The 24,223-nt window shown below is 34.9% G+C and overlaps 1 protein-coding gene across 2 annotated transcripts in view; it reads left to right on the top strand.

Annotated features, from left to right (window-relative positions):
* The window catches only part of LOC148948221 (uncharacterized), a 69,283-nt gene that overhangs the window by 4,977 nt on the left and 40,083 nt on the right, over window positions 1-24,223 (top strand). For both annotated transcript variants that reach the window (XM_089093829.1, XM_089093830.1), the window contains exon 3: window positions 5,494-6,010. In XM_089093829.1, coding sequence (XP_088949955.1) covers window positions 5,494-6,010 — 517 coding nt within the window. The remainder of the gene's footprint in view (window positions 1-5,493; window positions 6,011-24,223) is intronic.

The raw sequence follows: 24,223 nt of genomic DNA, 5'->3' as shown, positions 1-24,223 counted from the left end.
CTCCCTTTTCTTTGGACCTCATTAATAGAGATTGTAAATTTTTATTCCAACCAACTTGTTTAGTGCTCAGCTGTGTTGCATAGAATATAATGTTATCTGACTTTCGAATTGGTGTTTATTTTATTTTGTTAAGCCTGCTTCAAGTGGAGGATCTTATTTGTAGGCAGTAAAAATTAAGGGGAAATCCCTAGGGGAAGGGTTTCCCCTTATATCATCATATAATCATATCAGTTCATCATATCAGCTTTGATGCCCAAAGTTCTCCTAAAAAGAATTTCTAACAAAAGATGAAAGAAGAAAGGCATACAGCTACTTTTAAAAGGTTGCAGCATTAAGCTGTTTCAGACAGACAATTTTTGTGCATTCTGCTCCATGGCAGCTTCTCAAGACATCCCTCGAGATTTTAAGTCACTTTCATAGTCTTTTCCTAACCTAATCTGACTAAAAAAAAAAAAACAGAAAAAACTTACAACCTTTTCTTACCAGCTTTTGGGCTATATAGCTGAACCACAGTCCTAGAAGGCAAAACCAATTCACTTAAGCTACTCTGTCATAATAAATTAAGTGATAGGGTTGAACCCCTTTGTTGGTAAAGAATCGTGTTTGATGCTTCATTGCCAAGTTTTATTCCTAAAATTACCCCTAAACAGTACTTCTGAAAATAAAACAGCCCCACCCTATTAGTTAAAGTAAACTTGAGTTAGAGCAATAATTAGAATGATTATCTTCACCCAGACTCGAAGCAAGGCTGGTCGAGAAGGATATTGAATTTTAAACCTTTTGAAAACCAGATTCCCCTTTTACATCAATAGATATATAAAAATTGGCTTGTTATGCTAATTCCAAATATATAAGATTATTCAAGTTTATTGTTAACAGCGAAAGCTTTTTTATTTTTTGTTTGTTTGTTTGTTTTCCCTAGGGGTGATCCCATCGAACCAATAGCCCAGTAATTATACATTTGGGGATAACATGATCCCCCACAGCCCCTGGGGAAAGGTCTGTAAGTTATGAAATTTGCCCGTTGTTTACGTATAGTATTGGCTATTGGGAAGTATACAGACATTATTCGACGGGGGGGGGGGTGTAAATTTTCTGCTGAGAGGATTTTCCACGGGGATAATTTTTTGTGGAGATGGATGTTTCCGGGGGGATGGGTGAACTTTCCAAGAAAAATTTTGCACTGGGGAATTTGCTAGAATTCCTATACGAAATTCTTTTTTCTGTATGGGGGAGTTTACTACGGGATGAATTCTCCAGAGAGAATTTGTTTACCGGAGTAACTTTCTCCTTGGGGGTGGGGGTATTTGCGGGGAGAATTTTCCACGGAGAGGGAGATTTCTGGCGCGATTTTAAAATCAAACGAATTAAAATATTTTTCAAATGAAAGTGTGCTAAGAAAAAAAAATCAGCCGAAATAGTCCGCAAGAAATGTTCTGGGGAGAATTTTCAGCTAGAAGGAAATTTTCTGTGGGGAATTTTACGTGGGAAGAACTTTCTAGGGTGGTATTTCCCGTGGGAGGGGGGGGGGTAGGAATTTTCCGTGGAGGGGAGCCGGATTCCCCGGTGTTATTTAAAAACGATCTGAAACTAAATACAAAAACAAGTTTTTTCTACTGAAAGTAAGGAGCAATATCAAAACTTGAAACGAACAGAAATTATTACGTACATGAAGGGGATTTCCCCTTCCCCAATTCTCCAGAGTTTTTTTTTGCGGGAGTTACTTTCTACTAGGGAGTGGGGGTATTTGCGGGGAGACCTTTTCACGGAGGGGAGGATTTTCGGCACAATTTTAAATTAAACAGAAATTGAAGTATTTTTCAAATGAATGTATGCTAAGAAAAAAAATCAGCTAGAATCGTCCGCAATAAATTTTCTGGGCAGAATTTTCAGCTAGAATGAAATTTTCTGGGGGGTATTTTACGTGTGAAGAACTACCTAGGGAGGAATTTTGATGGGGAGGAGCCGGATTTCCCGGTATTATTTAAAAATGGTCTGAAACTAAATAAAAAACAAGTTGTTTCAACTGAAAGTAAGGAGCAGTATCAGAACTTGAAACGAACAAAAATTATTACGTACATGAAGGAGATTGCACCCTCCTCAATACCTCGCTCTTTACGCTAAAGGTTTTTTAGAACTTTTGAACAAATTTGTTATTCTAATTAAACGATTCCTGTGTTTCAGGACTCGTTCTTAAAGAATTCGGACAAAAAAAAAATCAAACTTTAGCGTAAAGAGCGAGATATTGAGAAGGGGACAAACCCCTACATGTATATAATAATTTCTGTTCGTTTCAAGTTTTGATATTACTCCTTACTTTCAGCTGAAACTTGTTTTTTTTATTATATAATAAAGACAAGCACTGTATCCAATCAAAATGAGAGAAACCCTTGCATAAGCGTTTCCAATAAACTATCCGTGTAACCGTATAACTGATAATTTTTTTTCAAATAAGTTCTGAAAAAAAAAACATGTAGATATTGTAAATATAACATATTCCTTTTGTAGGAGAGAAGTAAAATCAATCGTGGTGTTTAATTAATGAAAAAAACAGTTTCAACACATATTTCAACTTGGACCATCCAAAATCAAAATGTATTCAATCAAGTGTAAACAGTTATGAACTATTGTTCACAACTACTACTACTACAAATTCGTCACGGCATTAACCCAAAAGGCCAATAAACTCCTTCTCTATCCCTTGATGCTCCATCCCATTGAGCAGTTAAGAGTTTGAACTTACTAGGTTATAAAGATTTTTTTTTAAGTTAAAATTAAGTTTATTGATAATAGCAAAACTTAACAAAATAAATAAATATATATATATAATACTTGAAAAACAAAGTCTTTCAACTAAATCTTCTACCCTGCCCATGCACTTGCAAAGATAAGTTGTCCCAGGGGCGTGCCAGGAATAGAAAAAAAAAATTTAATTCTGGTTATAATCACAAATTACCTATGTCACAAATACTGATATATATATATATATATATATATATATATATATATATATATATATATATATATATATATATATATATATATATATATATATATATATATATATATATATATATATATATATATATATATATATGTATATATAAATACTTATATGATGTACTAACATAGTACATGACGTCGTTTGCAAAAACCAAACGGCTCTTAACGAATTTCTCAGACTTCTGACTTATCTAGATCGTTTTTTTTTAATGCGAGAATATCCGAAGGTTCTAATTTTCCCGAAAATATATGAAGCCGTTTTCGGAAAGAATACATACATAAATATATACATTATTCTTTGCTGAGTACTCAGCACCGTACTGGAGTCACCGTAACAACGAGGAAAACGACTATCCAAAGAATCCACTATACTCCTTCGTACACCTCAAACGACAATAGAAGAAGAACGAAAAAAAAATATTACATAAGTAAAAAAGACAAATAATAGCTTAGAACTCACAATTAGAATGCAATTTTTCCTTAACTTTATTAAAAAGATTAACTAATTAATTAAAAAAAACCTGTTGTTTAAATGAAAGTAAAGACCAACGTTAAAACTTAAAACTAAGGGATATTATCCTATAAGCTATATTATCCCTGCTATCTCTTGAGCTAGTTTCAACATATTATTTACGCTAATTCTACTCTTAATAAAGTATGAGCTAAAATCTAGTGTAAAGATAGGGGGGGATTAGAGCCCAACTATTTGCAAGTAAGCGGACGAATAGTATCTTTTTTTTCAAGCCAAAATTATTTCTGTATTAATAGGAGAGCTATAACCCATTTAACAACAACGTTAAAAAAAAATCAGCAAAGTACTATAAGAAGAAAAGCAAATTAACTTGAAAAATGCAAAAAGAAAAGATGTATTTACAAGAAGACACAATTATCATCTCTCTAACTCGGAGGGGAAATGTCGGCGACATCAAAGAACATGTTTCTGTGTTTCTTTTTTGAAAACTTTTCTTAATAAGGGATTGACGAAATCGGCTCATCGATGTGGTTTTTCTCACAAAATAATGTATATTTTAGATACAATAGGAGGCTCAGCAAAAATATCAAGTATTTACAAACGCCGGAACAAATACGGAGCTTTTCGGTATTTGCGACTTGCAAGCCGGTGCCATGCAGGAGACACGTGGTGGTAGTAAGCAATCAAGAGTACAACTGCGGAGAACACCCGAGCAAAAATATGAATTCAGGCTACTGATTTCGCGTAGTCCAGACGAAGACCGGAAATACCTCCCCCATATACATCTCAAGGGTCTTTCACGCAAAATTGGGTATACAAATTCTCTTTTTGAGTCTGCAGGCACCCCTTCTCCCGCGAAAAAGATCCACTGCCGCTCCCCCCTCCCCCCAAAAAATGGTGTGTAACTATGCAGTAGTGTATGACAGTTTTCAAAGTAATACTGAGTGCACATTCATTTTAATAACCATTTTTCTTGTATGGACTGTATATTGTGTTTGAGCGACTGCTGTGAAACTATGTGGTCATGTCAATAGCTGTTCGATAGTTCTAAGCTGATTTGCTATTTCATCATAGTCGCGCGATACTTTGTCATGCTACAATCTCCTTTCTTGCTTAAAAAGGGGTCCTAGAACTCTGAATATCTGTTCAAATGATCCGTCTCTCGGTATTTTGCGAATTTATCCCTGATTAACTTTCTCAGGAACATGTAAAATTTAATGTTTTTGCACACAGGAGTTTGAGACCTCTGACATAGGGCCAGGAATTTGATTACGTCAGTTTAATCAAGATTGTCCCTTTTTGGGGAAGTTTAATCCCTTTTTTTATAAAACTATGAAAATTTTCTGACATTATTGACTTTTGATGGGAAACTTTAAACTTAGTGGATTTTACATATATAGAATCAGTAAAAAGAAGCAAATTCTGTGGATGGGTGTATTCTAATTGAAATTTTATTTTCTTAGCATTTTTGTTACTATTAGTATGGGTCCGTCTTTTCTTACAGCTTTTCAGCACAAAGTGCGTGATGATGATGTGTGCCATATTTTCAATGAGCATAAATCTTAAAAAAAACGTTTAGTAGTTTCAGCGGTGCCACCAGTTAATACATAGGTACCAACAAATTTGGGTGTACACACAAATGGAACCCTTGGGTTATCAGGAAATTTTCTTTGGGGAGATTGTCTAATACCAAAAAAAAATTTAAGGTGTAAATTTTTTATATTTTTCTGGGAATACTTGGGGTCACTATTTGAACTATTTTAGGTAATGAACTACTATCCTCTTTTGGTTCCTTTAAAGGAACATGTGAGTCAACCTCTAGAATACTATATAGTCATGTGACACTTCTAACCATAGAGGTTTGCGCAGAGAACATGATGATATTTTATTTTCCTTTGTTAAAGTTATTGTTTATTAAATCCATCCATCTATTATGATGCTGCAATGAGCTGTTAGTAGTAGTAGTAGTTGTATCTAGATTGCAAAAACTAGGTTTTATACTTAGTTTATTCTTGTAGGAAATTCTAAACTCAGTGAGCGATGATAAGCATATAATTGTGTACTTAAAAGATGTTTCCTACGACGAGTTGCAATCATTAGTTGAATATATGTACAAAGGTGAAGTAAACATAGTCCAACATAAGTTACCAAGTTTAATCAAAACTGCTGAAAATCTGAAAATTCGTGGTCTATGTGAAACTGAAGACTCAAAGACAGTTGAAGCCCCATTGACCCCACCCAAAAGTGAAAGTCCATCTTTCAAAAAACGAAAGCTTGACAGTTTAAATGTGAACTCAGTGCCAACGCATCCAATGATACGAATTCGCAAGTTTGATCAGGCTCACCCTCCACCACTGCAACGTATTGATGAAAAAAATTCAATTGATTTGGACGATTCCCGCCTTGACTATAAAGAAAATATGGTTCAGATTCCGAGACCTGAAGGAGATTTTAATGACAGCGATACAGAGGTGAAGAGTGAAGGCGAGTGGTCTGATGTAGAATTGAACGCGTCTATTGGTGAAGATATACTAGGTACGTTTCTTCTTCTTCTTCCTTAATAAGATATTTGAGCTTTGAAGAAATTCTACCAATCTTGTAAAGGAAAGTCGATTTCCGAAATTTATATCAGCTGATATTTGTATATTCTCTTTTAAGAAAAAGAAACTTGATGAAGTTTTAGTCAGGGAGTTGGAATTTATACTATGGGGGGGGGGTTTATAAAATCATAAAAACAGGTAAAATGTAGGAAATCTTTGGCAACGTTGGAAGATATAGGAAATTATATAAACAAATGTATGAAGTTATAACGAATAGTTATCAAATTGAGTTGTTAACATTCAAATTTTTACATTTGGAGTTATATTAGAAAGTATCTGTGTGGATTTATATATTTTTTTTTTGTAAAATTTCGACGCACGACACATTTTGTGTTTTCTTGTTCAATATATCCTACTTCCACTAGAAAAAACTGCTAAATAACGAGAGTAGGTCGCGTGCCCAGGACTTTGTTTCTTTGGGGTGGTGCCAATTGTAAAAAGAAAAATTTAATTGATAAATTAAACAAAAACTTACCAAGTTTGAAGTTTGGTTGTAATTCTACTCCAAAGAAGGAGCGCCAGCGTAGCTGAGAGTTCAACTGAGATAGACCTTTGCAATCGCCTCGATTGACCAAAGCAACACTAGTATTTTAAAGTCATTATAATATGCGGTGGTTAAGCTCATGATGAAACGCTGAGATTTCAACGGGAACGGAAATTGGGAGGGCAGTTGAACTCTTCCACAAAAGTCGATCCATTTTTCAATGTAAACTTTGTACTGGCGCTTAGTTGAATCCCGCCACCCATCCATGATAATATCGACTGTGGAGGGAGAATATCCTTGGTGGTGAAGCCCTTGCCGGAGACGACGCAAGCCGCTAGGTGTAACGTCTTGGACAATGGATGGTGCAAGGTCGGTTTCTGTGGGAGAGACAAAGTAAAATTATCATTTGGTAGTAATATTGGACTTCCTATTAAAAGCTTTAATAGTAAGGGATACCATACTTGTGTGGTCCAATTTGGAAAGATCAAAATACCAGTGGCCTGATCTGTTTCCACCTTCTGAAGAGTCGTCAGAAGTAAACTGAATGGGGGGAATGCATAAAAGAAATAATGCTTCCAATTCATTGCAAATGTATCTACGAAAAAACATTCTGGATCTGGTTTCCAAGAAACAAATGGTTTAATCTGAAAATTTAATCTAGTCGCAAACAAATCAATATCTATTGACTGACATACCAAAAAATTCAAAATAGTAAATATTTCAGAATCCAATTTCCATTCCTTTTCATTATCAAATTTTCGTGATGCCTTATCCGCGATATTTGGTGTTGCTTTGGTCAATCGAGGCGATTGCAAAGGTCTATCTCAGTTGAACTCGAAGGCGGAGCTAAGGCGCTCCTTTTGGAGTAGAGTTGTCATTTTGGATAAGAAATGCCCACCAATTTAGGAGTATTTGCAATTTCGAGGGGGTGGGCCGAGAGCTCCCTCCCCTTGTGTATGTCCTTTAATAAAGGCAGAATAGCTTTTTGTCATCTATATTCAGCACACTTGATTACAAAGTGCATGCAAATAAACCCAAAGGAGGATATATTTTTGTTTAGACTAGCAATGTTTTTCTCATATTGTTTTACTCCCCTTCCCGATTCCAGACTGAACCCGCTCTCTTGAAAATGAATTGAAGAAGATAAAAAAAAATTAGTTATGGGAACCCTGGTAGTGAATTTGTTGTCATTATATGTTTTTTTTTTGTTTTTTTTTGTAAACAGTTATTGTTGCCTTTTTTCGTCTATTCTTTCCATCCTCTTTCTTTTTTTACCATCTTTAATTATGAAGGGATTTCTTCATTTTTACGCTGTTATTTTATTTTTAGTTTTATGTTCGGGAATTAGTTGTCCAAGAAGGGTGCTCAGGTATGAATATTTGAATTAAGGTGACAGGTGTATAACCCATTGAGAATGTAAAGGGGTTCTGGTTATTCATGTTTATTGGGCTTTTTCATTGATAATTGGAGGGAATTAGTAAAGCCTAGGATTTACGGTTAAAACCATCGATAATCTTTTGACTTTACAGTAGCCTAGCATATACAATGAGAAAATTATAGGAGCAAAACTGGCGAAAACTTGTACAATAGACTTGGGAAAGTTGTGCTTTTTCATTGAAAATGAATCCACAGATAGAAAGTTTGTACTCTGTTTTCTAAATTTTGCCAAAATTTAAATATAATTGACAATTAGCTTGTGGGAATAGAATCTGAAAAGATAATCTGGAAGGTGAGGTGAGGGTTTGTCTTTTTTATTTACCACCTGAGAATCCAGACTATGAATGAAAAAGCCCTCAATCATCAATTGAATATTATTTAATCCGCTTTATACATATTTGTTCCTTCACTAACATTATTGTGCTTAAGAACTCAACTTTTAATTATTGTACGCTACTTGTATTGTACTCGTTAACCCAACAGTATCAAATGGTCAGGCGGTTAAAAATTGCATAATGCACTATATCAGCGCATATACTGGGCCCTAATGCTAGGTGTGCTTCTTTTAAGGTTGAGGAATCCTTTCCTTTCTTTAATTATTTTTTTCTTTTTTAATACACTAAGAATAAATAACTTCTGCAACTTTTAGCCAAGTAAATTCTCGCGCTTTTTATCACGAAACATTGTGCTGATGCAGTCCCTTTGACGTGTAAGAAAATATGTTTACAAATATATGATTGTTCATTGAAATTGTAAGTTTTACTTCTGAAGAGAAACAAGCATCGTCAAATCTAATGAAAAAAAAAATCGTAATTCAGATATCTATAATAAAAAAAAACTTCTTGAAAATTCTGGTCCCGGCATCACCTTTCCCGCCCCCCAAAGAGAAATTCTGACTTGTTGACCCTAATAAGTTACATTTGTACTTTATAATTGTGCATAAGTGCACTTTTCAAGAAGAATCAAGAAAATAATTTTTCTGAATATATATATTTATGTCTGCAAAAGTGCATGTCAATGTGTGCTTTTCTGTATATAATAACTTGGCCTACAGTACGAAAACCCGCATTTCTTAAGTGTATCCTGTTGTCTCCAGAATGAGCCGGTTCACGTTATATATATATATATATATATATATATATATATATATATATATATATATATATATATATATATATATATATATATATATATATATATACATTAAAGTCTGCAAAAGTGCATGTCAATGTGTGCTTTTCTGTATATAATGACTTGGCCTATGGTACGAAAACCTGCATTTCTTAAGTGTATCCTGTTGTCAAACAGTTCGTGGTAACGAACTGTAAGTAAGGAGCTGACCCGGCTCAATGGCAACCGAAACGTAATGAATGATACTTGTTATCATAAAAAATTTAAATTGCCAAAAAAAAATAAAAAAAAGGCGGGAGGGGGCCCAAAAAGTTGGAGGGAGGGGCCACCCTTCGAGTTTGGGGAAAGGGGACCTCTGGAGGGTTGATGTTTCTGCTGGTTAGGGTCATTGGTGCTTATGATCCTTGATGGTTCGTACTCACATACACCTTACTACTTGATTTGCAAGGATTTCTATGGTTTGTTCTGAATTTCTTTATTAAAATTATTTTCTTGCCATCTACATCTCTCTTAGTATCAACTTTTTAGTATACTATAACGTTGGACCCTATTTTAAGCTCACAACATTGTTCAAACACAACTTGTGTATTATACAGAACACATCGAAGAAGTAAAGCTAGGTCAACTCATAAGACCATTTTATTATCGTTAATCATTTTCATAGATTAATATTTTTCCAAATTTATAATAAATAAGGTATGAATTGACATACTCTTCAGGGTTACCTTAACTGCTAATCACTTTAACCCTTATTTTCACCATCTTCCAAGCTCCGATGTCTCTGACTGGCTCCTAAAAACGGATGTTGGCTCAAAAAAACAGTGTGGTTGAAAAACTTGGAGTTGAAACACACTTGTGTGGGGAATCCCCGTTCATACTGCTATCTTTTTTGCAATGTTTAGGAACCGGTGGGGAATCCCCACTCGCTTGAAAAGGTACCAACGAAAGGCAAGCAAAACTCTCACTCATCCCTCCAAAAATATTTTATTCAGAGATTTCTTGTTAAAAAATTATCCAATCACTAATTAGAATCAATCACACTCCTATTATTCAAACATTAATTAATATCGTTCATATTGTCCAAAATGCGAATTCCTTATCCCTTTTTGCAAATGTCAATCAAACAATTCCGATTGTAAAAGCGTGTTTAATCACGTTGCTTGGAAAGGTATCCATAAGTACATGCTCTGAAAAGGTGCCAAGGAACGTAATCTCCCCAAACACGTCAAACTGTGTGAGGGAGTACTGACTCTCTTTGAAAAGGTGTAGAGCTGCTATAGAATAACATAGGAAGGAACATAGTGCTATAGAATAGCATGGGAAGGAACATAGGGCTATAGAAATATCACCTAGCACTCTTCTCACTACCCCCCCCCCTCTGGATATCACCTTGATAGGATGCCGTCTCTGATTTAAATTTAAAAAAAAAAAATTTTTTGGGACCCCTGCTTTCAATAAAAAATTTTTCGAGATATTACCATTTAAATGTAATACCTCCCTACCCTCGACCCTCTGGATACCACCTTGATAGGATACCGTCTCAGCTTTCATTAGAAAAATAATTTACTAACAACTAGGTCACTATATGGTTCAAATAAAAAACACGCAAAATAACGTTAAACAGCTTAGTGTTCCTTGAAAAAAAAATTGAGGGAATGAGTAAAGGGATACAAAGACAACAACAATAATTTAAAAATTATTCAGATATACCTCAAATTATTGGCAAACTGAGTCATTAATTCACCGTGGCATTCAATAACATCCAAAGAATCTATTTAAAAGGGAGCACACACAAAAGCTAAATCAGGCCTGTAGCCTATGATAAATCTCAAAATACCCAAGACAATGAACAAGTCCTAGTAGGAGACTCTGGGTCTATCAAAATATTTCAATGGTTTCCCAGATAATTTGATATCATTTTCTTCTGTCTCCACTTTAAATGAAAAAAATAATTATCTTTTTGGCGTCCCTGCTTAAAAAAAAGGTTTTATCATTTGAAAATGATAGCTTCCTTTCTCCCCCCCCCCTCTATCAGCAATAATTTACAATTTATTTATAGCCCCAGGGCATAACTTATAACCCTTGCCTTGAAAACTGCGGAGGGAGTGTCCTGCTCAAAGATATAATTTCCTGAACTTTAAACTGCGTGGAACAAAATGGCTATCTCAAAATTTTGATTGGATATGTTTGGGGGAATGGTGGGCGTGGAAAGGGTGTTAGTTGCCTTCCAATCACCTTCTACTCTTAAAAAGGGCCCTAGCCATTTCAATTTCCAATCGAATGAGCCTTTTTTGAAGTTTCTACAACAGTACGTTCTATAAAAACCTTGTATACTCCCAGGGCATAACTTACAACACTTGCCCTGGGGGCTGTGTCCTCCTCAAAAACATAATTTCTATCTGGAAATCAACAGCGTTGAACAAAATGGCAATCTAAAAATTTTGATTGGATTGTTTAGAGAAAAGGTGGTCGAGAGAGGGGGGTTAGTTGCCCTCAAATCACTTTCGCCTATTAAAAAGGGCACTAGACCTTTGAATTTCCAATCAAATGAGCCCTTTTTCAAGTTTCTACGACAAAGATTTCAATAAAAACTTATATGCCCCCAGGGCATAACTTTTAACCCTTGCCCTGAAGACTATGGGGGGAGTGTCCTGCTCAAAGGTATAATTTCCTGAGCTTTAAACTGCGGGAAACAAAATGGCTATCTCAAAAGTTAGATTGGATGTTTTTGGGGAAATTATGGGCGTGGAAGGGATGTCAGTTGCCCTCCAATCACTTTCGACTATTAAAAACGGCTCTAGCCTTTTCAATTTCTAATCGAATGAGTCCTTTTTGAAGTTTCTAAGACAGCACTTACTATAAAAACCTCATATGTCCCCTGGCCGTACCGGACAAGCCTTGCCCTGACGGCTTTGAGGGGGTTTTCTCCCCCAAAAACATAACTTACAGAACTTAAAACTATGTTGAACAAAATGGCTATCTCAAGATTTTAGTTAGATGTGTTTGGGGAAAAGGTGGGCGTGAGAGGGGAGTTAGTTGCCCTCAAACTGCTTTCGACTATTAAAAAGGGCACTAGCCCTTTGAATTTCCAATCGAATGAGCCTTTTTTGAAGTTTCTACGACAACGCCTCCTGTAAAAACCTTATATGCCCCCAGGGCATAACTTACAACCCGTGCCCTGAAGGCTGTTGGGGAGTGTACTCCTCAAAAACATAATTTATATCTGGGAAATCAACTACGCTGAACAAAATGGCTATCTCAAAATTTTGATTGGATGTGTTTCGGGAAATGGTGGGCATGAAAGTGGTGTTAATTGCCTTCCAATCACTTTCGACTATAAACAAGGGCACAAGTCACTCCAATTTCCAATTGAATAAGCCCTTTTCGAAGTTACTACGACAACTTCTTCAATACAAAGTGCCATGCTCTAGAGGAAAAAATAATAAATAATACATAGTGCCAACATCGTTCTTATATGCCCTCAGGGCATAAATTAAAACCCTTGCCCCGAGGATTGTGGGGGAGTGTCCTCCTCAAAACATATTTTCTATCTGGAAATCAACTACCCTGAAAAAAATAGCTATATAAAATTTTTGTTTGGATGTGTTTTGGGGATTGAAGGGTGTGGGGGAGGGCTAGTTGAGCTCCAATCACTTTTTACTATTAAAAAGAGCAAGCCGCTCCAATTTCCAATTGAATGAGCCCTTTTCAAAGTTTCTACAACAACTTCTTCGATATGAAGTGCCCTGCTCTAAAGAAAAAAAAATAATAAATAATACATTATGCCAACATCGTTCTTATATACCCTCAGGGCATAACTTAAAACCCTTGTTCCGAGGGTTGTGGGGGAGTGTCCTCCTCAAAAACATATTTTCTATCTGGAAATCAACTACGCTGAACAAAATGGCTATCTCAAAATTTTGATTAGATGTGTTTGGGGGAATGATGGGCGTGGGGGGGGGGGGGTCTAGTTGCCCTCCGATCGCTTTCGACTATTAAAAAGGGCACTAGCCCTTTAAATTTTCAATCAAATGAGCCTTTTTTGAAGTTTCTACGACAACATCTTCTATAAAACCTTTTATGCCCCCAGGGCATAACTTACAACCCTTGCCCTGAAGGCAGTGGGTGAGTCTTCTCCTCAAAAACATAATTTATATATGGAAATCAACTACGTTGAACAAAATGACTGTCTCAAAATTTTGATTCGATGTGTTTAGGGAAATGGTGGGCGTGGAAGGGGTGTTAGTTGCCTTCCAATCATTTTCGACTATTAAAAGGGCACAATCCACTCCAGTTTCCAATTGAATGAGCCCTTTTCGAAGTTTCTACGACAACTTTTTCGATATGAAGTGCCCTGGTCTAAAGGAAAAAAAAATAATAAATATTACTTTGTGCCAACATTGTTCTTAAATACCCTCAGGGCATAACTTAAAACCCTTGCTCCGAGGGTTGTGGGGGAGTGTCCTCCTCGAAAACATATTTCCTATCTTGTAATTAACAATGCTGAACAAAATGGCTATCTCAAAATTTTGATTGGGTGTGTTTGGAGGAATGAGGGGCGTAGGGGGGGGCTAAGGGCCCTCCAATCACTTTTAACTATTAAAAAGGGCACTAGCCACTCGAACTTCCAATCGAATGAGCCATTTTAGAAGTTTCTACGACAACTCCTTTGATACGAATTGCCCTGGTCTAACACCAAGAAAAAAAAATTACATTGTGCCAGCATTGTTCTTTACTTAGGCAGTGCTATTGCGCTTCCTATGACAACAAACATACAAATCAGACTAAATGAGGTCAAACTATTACTAGAATAAATAGGGTTTTAGCTTAAATTTAAGAACAAGCATTGATTAAAATCAACAACAGATCCATGTGATGAAAATATTATTTTCAATAAATATAAAGACACGTTAGTGTTTAATAACAATAACGTTTCAATAAATATACAGACACTGTTTCCTGGAAAATAAAACATTTGAATATCTACGGTTGGCTATCTTTTTGATAATCACACTTAGTTGTACTGAACAAATATCACATATTTATGAAAAAAAAAACAAAAAAAACAGTACTTGGAACATAAGTGAATATGTGAAGGGTGGGAAAGGGGAAGTTGTCTAAAATCTACAAAAAGACAAACTAGAATAATCAATTTTTTGCACCCCTCCTACTTGAAATCTATTGACTGCAATGTATAAAAATAGCAACACCTGAACAGCTCTTGATACAAAAGTTTGGGAGAACTAGGAAACTTGACAGAATTTAGACAAGTTGAAAAAACCTGATGGAATTATGTGCTTTTTGCCAAGGAAATAATAGAGATAAAAAATGGCAAGACAAAGACCACAAGACAATAATAAATGTCACAAGATAAAAAATCAACAGCTTGTAGGTGCTTAGTGGTAGCTAAAAAAAGAAGATTGTTTGGTGTATCCTCTTCCATCACCAACATATACTTTATCATAAACTCCTTTTCTTTTTCTTGATTTATTTACACATGACAGGAAACAAACAAAATTCAAGAATTGTTTTCAAAAAGGTTGTAGGCCATTTTGTTTTAAAATGTTTATTGTAAGAGACAGAATCTAGTCCCTATAATTAATATATAATAAACTATTATAGACAATTCTAATAACACTAGTCCTTATTATCAATAGATAATCATTGTGGCTGCTATAAAAACTGACTCTTTAGTAAGAATGCTTTTTTCTTATTGCTTTCTTAATTTGCTTTCTAATTTTTCTTATTGTTTAAACCTGAAAACAGAAAATAGTAAGAGAAAATTTTTCAACTTCAAGACATGTTTCTCCTCAAACTGAAAATATATAGCTAATAAATTAGACTTTGTTTAGCAAAATAGCCCTTTTATTACATAGCTTTCATCCAGTTGCATGTTCGTTCTTTTTGCTATTTTTACCAGGGAGAACTTCAGAAGCAAGAGCAAAAAGAGACAATTGTTTACTAAAGAAAAACAGCTTTCTTTTAAGTTTGTTACCAAAATCTTAATTGGATAACTTACCATTTTTAACAACAGAAGTCTCAGGAATGGTGATAGGCTCAGCCATGTTTGGAATTTGAGGCACATCCATTATATTATTTCTGAAATAAGTTAATGTCAACTATAGAACATATAATACTATCAACACCACTTGGAAATGGCACTCCATTTTTAAATTATGTCAACAAAACTTGCAGATTGTTACATATTCACTGTGATGGATTTTCAAACTGGTATTTTTCCAGTTTATCATAACTTTCTGAAAATAATTTTTTCTTTTATTTTTAATGTCTTTTTAGTGCCTTGAATTTTGTTAGAGTAAAGCATATATAATAAAATTGCAGAATAAGGCTTTTATTACCCTGAAAAAGCAACACTTTCTAATCAAATTTAAAGCCCAAACTAGGGCCCAGGAAGATGCGTGACAGTTTAGCTGCAAACTTGTCTTAAGTCAAGTGCTTTCAAAATTACTTTGATGAAAGGCTTGTTGATGGTTTCAATGATTAAGAAAACTAAAAAATTCAATAAAGCTTGAAAAATAATTTACTGCTTACTTCAAATCATAGAACCAAGATGATAAAAATGACTATTTTGTTTATGATCAAAAGATGTAGCATATGCATGTCCCTGATTGTAGAAAATTTATTTATCCTTGTGGCTAATATGTTGTCACTTTATTTATTAATATCAAAACAGGATGAATTTTAGCAACTATCCTAGGCATTTGCTACTTTGGTCATACAGATTATGCATTTTCCAAAGTCCTTAATTAGCTGTTCCTATCTGATTTAGTGACATATGATTAAAAAGTGGATACAAATAGGATTCAAATATTCACCAGATAAAAACCCTAAAAAACAATAATTAGCCTCTTAAGGGTTCATAACTGATCCCCCCCCCTCTACCCCCAATACCTGGTCTTAGGGGGGGGGGGTATTACTCCCCCCCCTAAAAAAATTGTCTCAGAAAAAATCTACTAGGCAGCGCCATATCACTGATTAAGCAAAGAACAATGTTGGTAAAACTTTTTTTTTTTTTTTTTTTTTTTAGACCTGGGCATTTTTTATCAAAGGAGTTGTCGTAAAAACTTCAAAAAGGGCGGATTTGATTTGAAATTGGAAGGGCTTGCACCCTTTTTAATAGTCAAAAGTGATTGGATGGCAACTAACCCCCCTTCTACACCCACTATTTCCCCAAACACATCCAATCAGTATTTTGAGATAGCCATTTTGTAACATAGTTGAAAGTTCTGCAAATTAGGTCTTTGAGGATGATAACCCCATAAGAGCCTTCAGGGCAAGTGTTGTAAGTTATGTCCTGGGGGCATATAAGGTTTTTATAGAATGCCTCATTGTAGGAACTTCAAAACGGGCTCATTAGATTTGAAATTGAAAGGGCTAGTGCCCTTTTTAATAGTCAAAAGTGATTGGAGGGTAACAAACCCCCCTCTGACGCCCAAGATTTCCCCAAACACATCCAATCAAAAATTTTGAGATAGCCATTTTGTTCAATGTAGTTGAAAGTTCTGGAAAGTTCTGGAAGAATGTCTTTGATGATGACAAACCCCTCACACCCCTCAGGGCAAGGGTTATAAGTTATGCCCTGGGGGCATATAAGGTTTTTATAAATAGCTTTGTTGTAGAAACCTCAAAAAGAGCTCATTCAATTGGAAATTGAAAGGGCTAGTGCCATTTTTAATAGTTGAAAGTGATTGGAGGAAAACTAATCCCCTTCTCACGCCCACCATTTACCCAAACAAATCCAATCAACATTTTGGAATAACCATTTTGTTCAATGTAGTTGAAAGTTCTGGAAATTAGGTCTTTGAAGATGGTCACCCGCCCCCCCCCCCCACAAACACACACACACACACTCCTCATGGCAAGGGTTGTAAGTTATGCCCTGTGGGCATATCAGGTTTTTTTTTTTAGAGAAAAGGTTGTTGTTGAATCATCAAAAAGGGCTCATTTGATGGGTAATTGAAAGGGCTAGTGCCCATTTTTAATAGTCAAACATGATTGGAGGGCAACAAACCCCTCTATTATGGCCACCATTTCCCCAAACACATCCAATCAAAATTTTGAGATGGCCATTTTGTTCAACATAGTTAAAGTTCTGGAAATAATGTTTTTGAGGATGACAAAGCCCCCACACCCCTCAGGGCAAGGGTTGTAAGTTATGCCTTGGGGGCATATAAGGTTTTTATAGATAGCGTTGTTGTAGAAACTTCAAAAAGGGGTCTTTCAACTGGAAATTGAAAGAGCTAGTGCCCTTTTTAAAAGTCAAAAGTGATTGGAGGGCAACTAGTCCCCCTCTCATGCCCACCATTTTCCCAAACACATACAATCAAAATTTTGTGATAGCAATTTCGTTCAATGTAGTTTAAAGGCATGGAAATTAGGTTTTTGAGGATGACAACCCCCCTCCCCTACAACTCTCAGGGCAAGGGTTGTAAGTAATGCCCTTGGGGGCATGTAAGGTTTTTATATAAAATTTTGTTGTAAAAACTTCAAAAAAGGCTCACTTGATTGGAAATTGAATGGGTAACTTCCATTGAAATATCTTAAGATGAACTGCCAAGCCATGACAAAAAAAAACAACAAAGAGAAAAAAAAACAACAAACGAGACTGGCCAGTGGAGAAAAAAGAAAAGATAACGCGGATATTTCGCCTATATCACAAACAAGGCGTCTTCAGCACAATAGACAGAAAAAGAACAAGTTTAGTTTTAACTTTTTTTTTTATCTTGTTCTTTTTCTGTCTATTGTGCTGAAGACACCTTGTTTGTGATAAAGGAAAAATATCCACGTTGTTTTGCATTTGTCTTTTCTTTTTTGTCCACCGGCCACAGTCTTATCTGTTGTTTTTCTTTTCTCTTTGTTGGTTTTTTTTTTAACTTCCCTTTTTAATAGTTGAAAGTGATTGGAGGGCAAATAACCCCCCTTCCATGCCCAACATTTTCCCAAAAACATTCAATAAAAATTTTGAGATAGTCATTTTGTTCAACGTAGTTAAAAGATCCGGAAATTATGTGTTTGAGGATGAAAAAAACCCCAGAGCCCCAGGGCATATAAGGTTGATATAGAAAACGTTGTTGTAGAAACTTCAAAAAGGGCACATTGAATTGGGTATTCAGAGGGCTAGTGCCCTTACTAATTCAAAAGCAATCAAATGGTAAATGCCATGCCCCCCCCCCCACACACCCATCATTTCCACAGACACTTCCGATCAACATTTTGATATAGCCATTTTGTTGAACATAGTTGAAGGGTCTGGAAATTATGTTTTTGAGTATGACAACCCCCCTCCAGCCCTCAGGGCTAAGATTCTAAGTGATGCCCTGGGGGCATATAAGGTTTTTATAGAAAGCATTTTTGTAAAAACTTCAAAAAGGGCTCATTTGATTTGAAATTGAGAGGACTATTGCACTTTTTAATAGTGGAAAGTAATTGGAGGGAGAATCACCCCCCTCCCCATGCCCATCACTTCCCCGAACATTATTATACGGCTATTTTATTCAACATATTTGAAAGGTCTTGAAATTATGTCTTTTAGGATGACAACCCTCCCTCCATAGCCCTCAGGACAAAGGTTGTAAGTTATGCCCTTGGGGCATGTAAGGTTTTTATAGAGTTTTGTTGTAGAAGATTCAAAAAGGGCTCATTCAATTGGAAATGGAGAGGACTAGTGCCTTTTTTATTAGTCAAAAGTAAGAGGGCAATTGCCCCCTCCCCCTAACACCCGTCATTTCCCCTAACACTTCCCATCAAAATTGTGAGATAGCCATTTTGTTCAAAATATTTGAAAAGTATGGAAATTATGTCTTTGAGGATACCAAATCCCCCCAGCCCTCAGGGCAAGGGTTGTAAGTTATGCCCAGGGGGCATATAAGATTTTGTATAGAAAGCATGGTCATTTAAACTTTGGAGAGGCTCATTGGATTAGTAATCAGATGCTCTAGTGCTCTTTTTTAAGAGTCAAAGTGATTGGAGGGCAGCTATCCCCCCTCCAAACACACACACGCACGTTGTATTGGCCTGAAATGCATCTAATAGAAACTTTGAGATAGCCATTCTATTCAAAATAGTCTAAATATCATATAGCAAGGCTATGAGGGTTGAAACAAACACCAGAGATTAGGGGCAAGGAATATAAGTTATGCCCAGGGGTTATTTAAGGTTTTTATGGAAGGCATGGTTGTTTAACTTTAGAAAGGGCTGAGTCTTTTTCCCTGAAACAGACTATGTCAATATAAAACAAACAGAAATTAATTTAAAAAAACTTTCCACAATATAAGTTTATTGAAAAAAAAGTAAAGAACTCCATTAAACCAAAAATGAACAAAAAGAGAATCAAATAATTTACTAAGCATACAACTACCACAATTCAGCATCAATTATTAAATGAAACCCAAAACAAACAGAAATTAAAATAAATAACAGTCAAACTCAAAACAAGCAGAAATTAATATGAGTAGGGTTCTAAACCCCTATGCTTTCTAAAAGGCGGCATACAATTTGTACTTTACTGAAAATAATTTGTTTAAATGTTTTCATTTTAAGAAATCATAACTTTAAGAAATCAAACCTTAATTAATATTTTAAGGAGTAAATATCAGCATATGTATATGCTGACAATGCACATTATTTTTCAGTAAATTCATTTGAATTTTTTCAGTAAAGTACAAATTATATTCTGGCTTTGAGAAAGCATAAGGGTTTAGACCCTACTCATATTAATGAGTATAACCTAAAATATGAACCTACCACTCAATGCAATTGTATGTGGTTTCATCAAACAAATAAAACTGAGTAAAAAATAAAAATAACATAAAACATACCTTACAAGAAATAAAAATTACATACAAGTGCATTGCTGGGAGGAAGATACAGGTTATTCCCACCTACCCATCCTTGATTTTGAAAATAACTTTTATGGTAATTTTAATGAAATAATACATTTGCTTTATACTTTCATTGAAACCTTCATGAAATAAAACTTTTGTGAATTTACACCCTTGATTATACATTTTGGTCTCATGTTTTGAAATTGAGAAACTAAAATATTCATTAACTGACATAATTATGACATATCATTCTAGAGAATCCATGCAGGTGCATTAGGTGACTATGCTACATTAACTTAGCATTGGATTTTGAATTACATTGGACATGGCAGATTTTTTCTTAGTTCTACCACATAATAAGGGGGAGGGGGAACTGGAGCAAAGGAACATTTATCAGTAATAGGTAGGCTAAATAATTTTTTAATGTTTGTTACCAGTCTACAGCTTCAGCTGTTCTTAAAGAAACCTCTTAGTATCAGAAAAGAGCACCATTTGGTTTCTTACTAGTTACTATGACAGGTATAATTATGGTTTAGCTACTTTTTGCTATCTTGGAAAGGGGTTAGGTTAAGAAAATAAAATTTTCAGCATTGAATCCAGGGCCAAGACCATACTCTAGGAAGGCGTTGCAAAGTTTCCGTGTTAACACTTCTGATTTAGAAGTCTTAGAAATTTCCCTACCTGAGAGGTCTAGCTATTGAAATTTTGATAAAACAACATCTTACCTTAATTTTCAGTTTCTTTTTCACTAGTTTTAGTTCTGAAAATGAAATTTCAGTTATTTGAGAAGATTTTCAATCCATATAAATGTTTTTTTTTTCAGTTTAGGAAATGTGTGTGGATCTTCAAAACCTCATAAATTTGGATTGAGCAGAGTTGTGAATCTAAAAACAGTTTTGTTGTAGCAAGATCTATCTTGCAAGGTTTCATTTTTATAACACAAAGATTTGTAAAGGTCATCAGAGGTCATGGCCCTCTAAAGGGAGAAAAAAAGAGGTAGTTACTTTAAATTACCTTCCCTGGACATAATTTAGTCAGTAGACCCATCCCTGAAAGTTTCATTTTCTTAACCTAATCACTTTCCAAGATAACAAAAATTAGCTAAACTAGAATTGTACCCTATGACAATCCCCCTAATGATCCCATATATAGCTCTGACAGTATATTTTATTATTATTGAACACTGTTAAATGTGACAGGCTCTTTGTTGAAATGTGTCTTGACTTAATACAAGATGAATGTTTCTTTTTTTGTAACAAGACAATTTTTAATGCAAAAAAGTGCCAGTTGCAAAAAACAAGAAGGCAAAACTGGCTTATAATAAAGGCTGGTGAAAATTGTACCAGCTAATTCTAAACAACAACAAAACATAATCTTTTTTTAAATTGACCATTCTTCTATTGTTGTCACTTATTCTCACAGCCTTGGCTATATGTACATGTGGCCTATGTGAATTTCATTTTTATGTAAGCAAATCATTTGTTGGTTCAAATTTGTGGTAAATTTGCAGAGGGTCATATAATTTAGCTAGGATGAGAGTGAAAATGTCATTTGATGCCTTTTTTATGCTCTTTAGTAAATTGAATAAATGCTTCTGGGGCTAATTACATGTTGGGCCCTTAAAAGGGTCCCAAAGGTATTTTATACAAATTATGAAAGAGCATAAAAAAAGCATCAAATGATGTTTTCACTTCAATCTTAGCTAATTTAAACAACCACAAATTTACCAAATTGGTTATGATTCCTGATAACATAGAACAAATTTTTATGTTAATATTTGGCCACAGTTAAAATACTGAAAGATTTTTAAAAAGTAATGTTAGCTTCTTCAAAAAGCTGACAAGAATATGATGAAAAAAGTAGGCCTAGTTCAAATTTCAAGTTTTACTATGCTCATGGGACAATTAATTTGAACATAAGAGCAAAAACCAGCAGCCAGAATTACTTTCTGCTAGCATTATGGTTTTGCTTCCAGAGTCTCATCAATTCTTGTCTTCTTACAAATATTAGGGCAGTTTTTTAGCACTAAGATCTTTCATTGTTCTGCAAAGATTATTGTTTTTTCTACTCATCTTTGTTGTAAGATCTTACAGCTCACTGATGTTAGCAAAAAGCATGAAAGATGCCATCTTTCTGCCATATAGAACTATGATGAGAGAACTTTGATGATATACTTGTCTTTGGGTAAATTTTTACCAAATCATATTATTGAGTTAGGAATAAAGTGAATACACCATTCAATGCCTTTTTTATGCTTATTAAAAATATATTATAATGTCTATTGGAAATTATTTTCAGCCCCCCCCTAACCTAAACTAACGTCATTTACAATAGAAATGTTTGTTATATTTGTAATCAGCATAAAAAAAAGGCATTGAATGGTATATTCACTTTTTTTGAAACTCAATAATATGATTTGGTAAAAATTTAGGTAATTTTTTACCAAATCATATTATTGAGTTCCAAATAAAGTGAATATACTATTCAATGCCTTTTTTTATGCTGATTACAAACATAATAATCATTTCTATTGGAAATGAATTTCAATCCCCCTCCCCTATATATGTCAATTCAGGATATATATTTGCACATATGGGGGTGAGGGTTGGGTTAGGGGGCTGAAATTCTTTTCTGATAGAAATGATTATATTTGTAATCAGCATAAAAAAGGCACCAAATGGTGTATTCACTTTATTCATAACTCAATAATATGATTTGGTAAAAAATTACACATCTTTGTTCTCAGACCACTGATCAGAGCAGAATTATGAAAGACATTTGCAAACAACAAAAGGTGTACAATATTAGTTCAAATGTTTCCCTTTTCAAAGTTTTCTGACAAAAGTTGTGAGATCTTAGCACATTGATGAGTGAAAAAATGGCCCTATTGGTCTAACAGCTTTCTGCTAGTTCAAACAATAGAAATTAAATATAGAAAACTAAACTTTCTTTTCCAGCTCCCCGAAAAAGGCCACTAGTTTTTTCAGAAATGTTTAAAACGATTAAAAGAAGTGCATATGATTGAGCATAAGATAAAATACTAGAAATTACTAATTAAATGCTAAAGTCCGCCATGTTCAATATTTTTATTTAATCATTTCTTCATTCATTTTCGCATCAACATTGGCTGAAATCCCTAAAAACAAGTGTGGAAAAAAAATCTTTAGCCGTAATTGCTTTTGGCGACTTAGTACGCAGTTGCTCTTGTGTAAAACACACTACAATTGACCAAATCATAGGCAACGCACTAGTACTGCATAAGTAATAGGTGATGTGGGCACAATGTATTTTTTCATATATTTTTCTTTTAGCGAAAATAAAGACAAATAATCTTCCAAGCATAAAACTACCATAAATCATTAACAATAAATAAATACAACTCAAAACGAGCAGAAATCAGAGGCAACGCTGTAGAGTTGTCTATAGTAAAGGCCGAAAGGCTCTAATCTTTTATGATTATTTTTTCCAGAGACCCTTCTAATGGTTACTTTTAGTGCCTTTTTTAAGAGTTAAAAGTGATTGGAGGGCAACTAGCCCCCCTCCACGCCCTTTTTTCTCAAATGCATCCCATGAAAATTTTGCGATAGCCATTAAAACAAATTCAAAGATCATGTAACAAAAACTCGGGTGTCAAAACAAGCCCCCAGGGCCCGGCGGCAGGCGTTGTAAGTTATGCCTAGGGGGCATTTATGGTTCTTATGGAAGGAATGTCCCCATAAACTTCAGAGAGAGCTCATTTTATTTGAAATTGAAAGTTCTATTTCACTTTTTAAGAGTCAAAAGAAATCGGAGGGTAACCATCCCCCCCCGCGCCCTTTTTCCCAAATGCTTCTTATAAAAAAATTTTGATGGCCATTTTATTAAAAATTGTTCAAAATACATATAACATAAACTCCATTTTCGACACAACCCCTCAGGGCCTAGGGAAGGTGTTGTAAATTATGCCCTGGAACAAACATAGTTCTTTTGGAAATGATGCTCGTATAAATTTAAAAGGGGGCTCATTTGATTAGAAATTGAAAATCCTAGTTAACTTTTTAAGAGTCAAAAGAGGTTGGAGGGCAAAAAGCCCCTACCCTCCATTTTATTGTCTAAATTTAATCCAGGCTGATTCCAAAATGAACTTCGAACGTCCTTCTAATTAAAGTTCAACGTTCTATTGCTTTTTGCTGTAGATGTTTGACATCACCGGTCACCGTTCACAGTTTTACTCGAGCAAAACGGAAATAAGCACAATGGTGAACTTGCTGGC

The sequence above is a fragment of the Artemia sp. Qi Xiang Cuo genome, chromosome 9 (assembly GCF_049724085.1).
Source record: "Artemia sp. Qi Xiang Cuo chromosome 9, ASM4972408v1, whole genome shotgun sequence".
NCBI classification, from domain to species: Eukaryota; Metazoa; Arthropoda; class Branchiopoda; order Anostraca; family Artemiidae; genus Artemia; species Artemia sp. Qi Xiang Cuo.
Note: the sequence above shows the minus strand (reverse complement) of the source record. Positions and strands in the feature narration are given on the sequence as shown.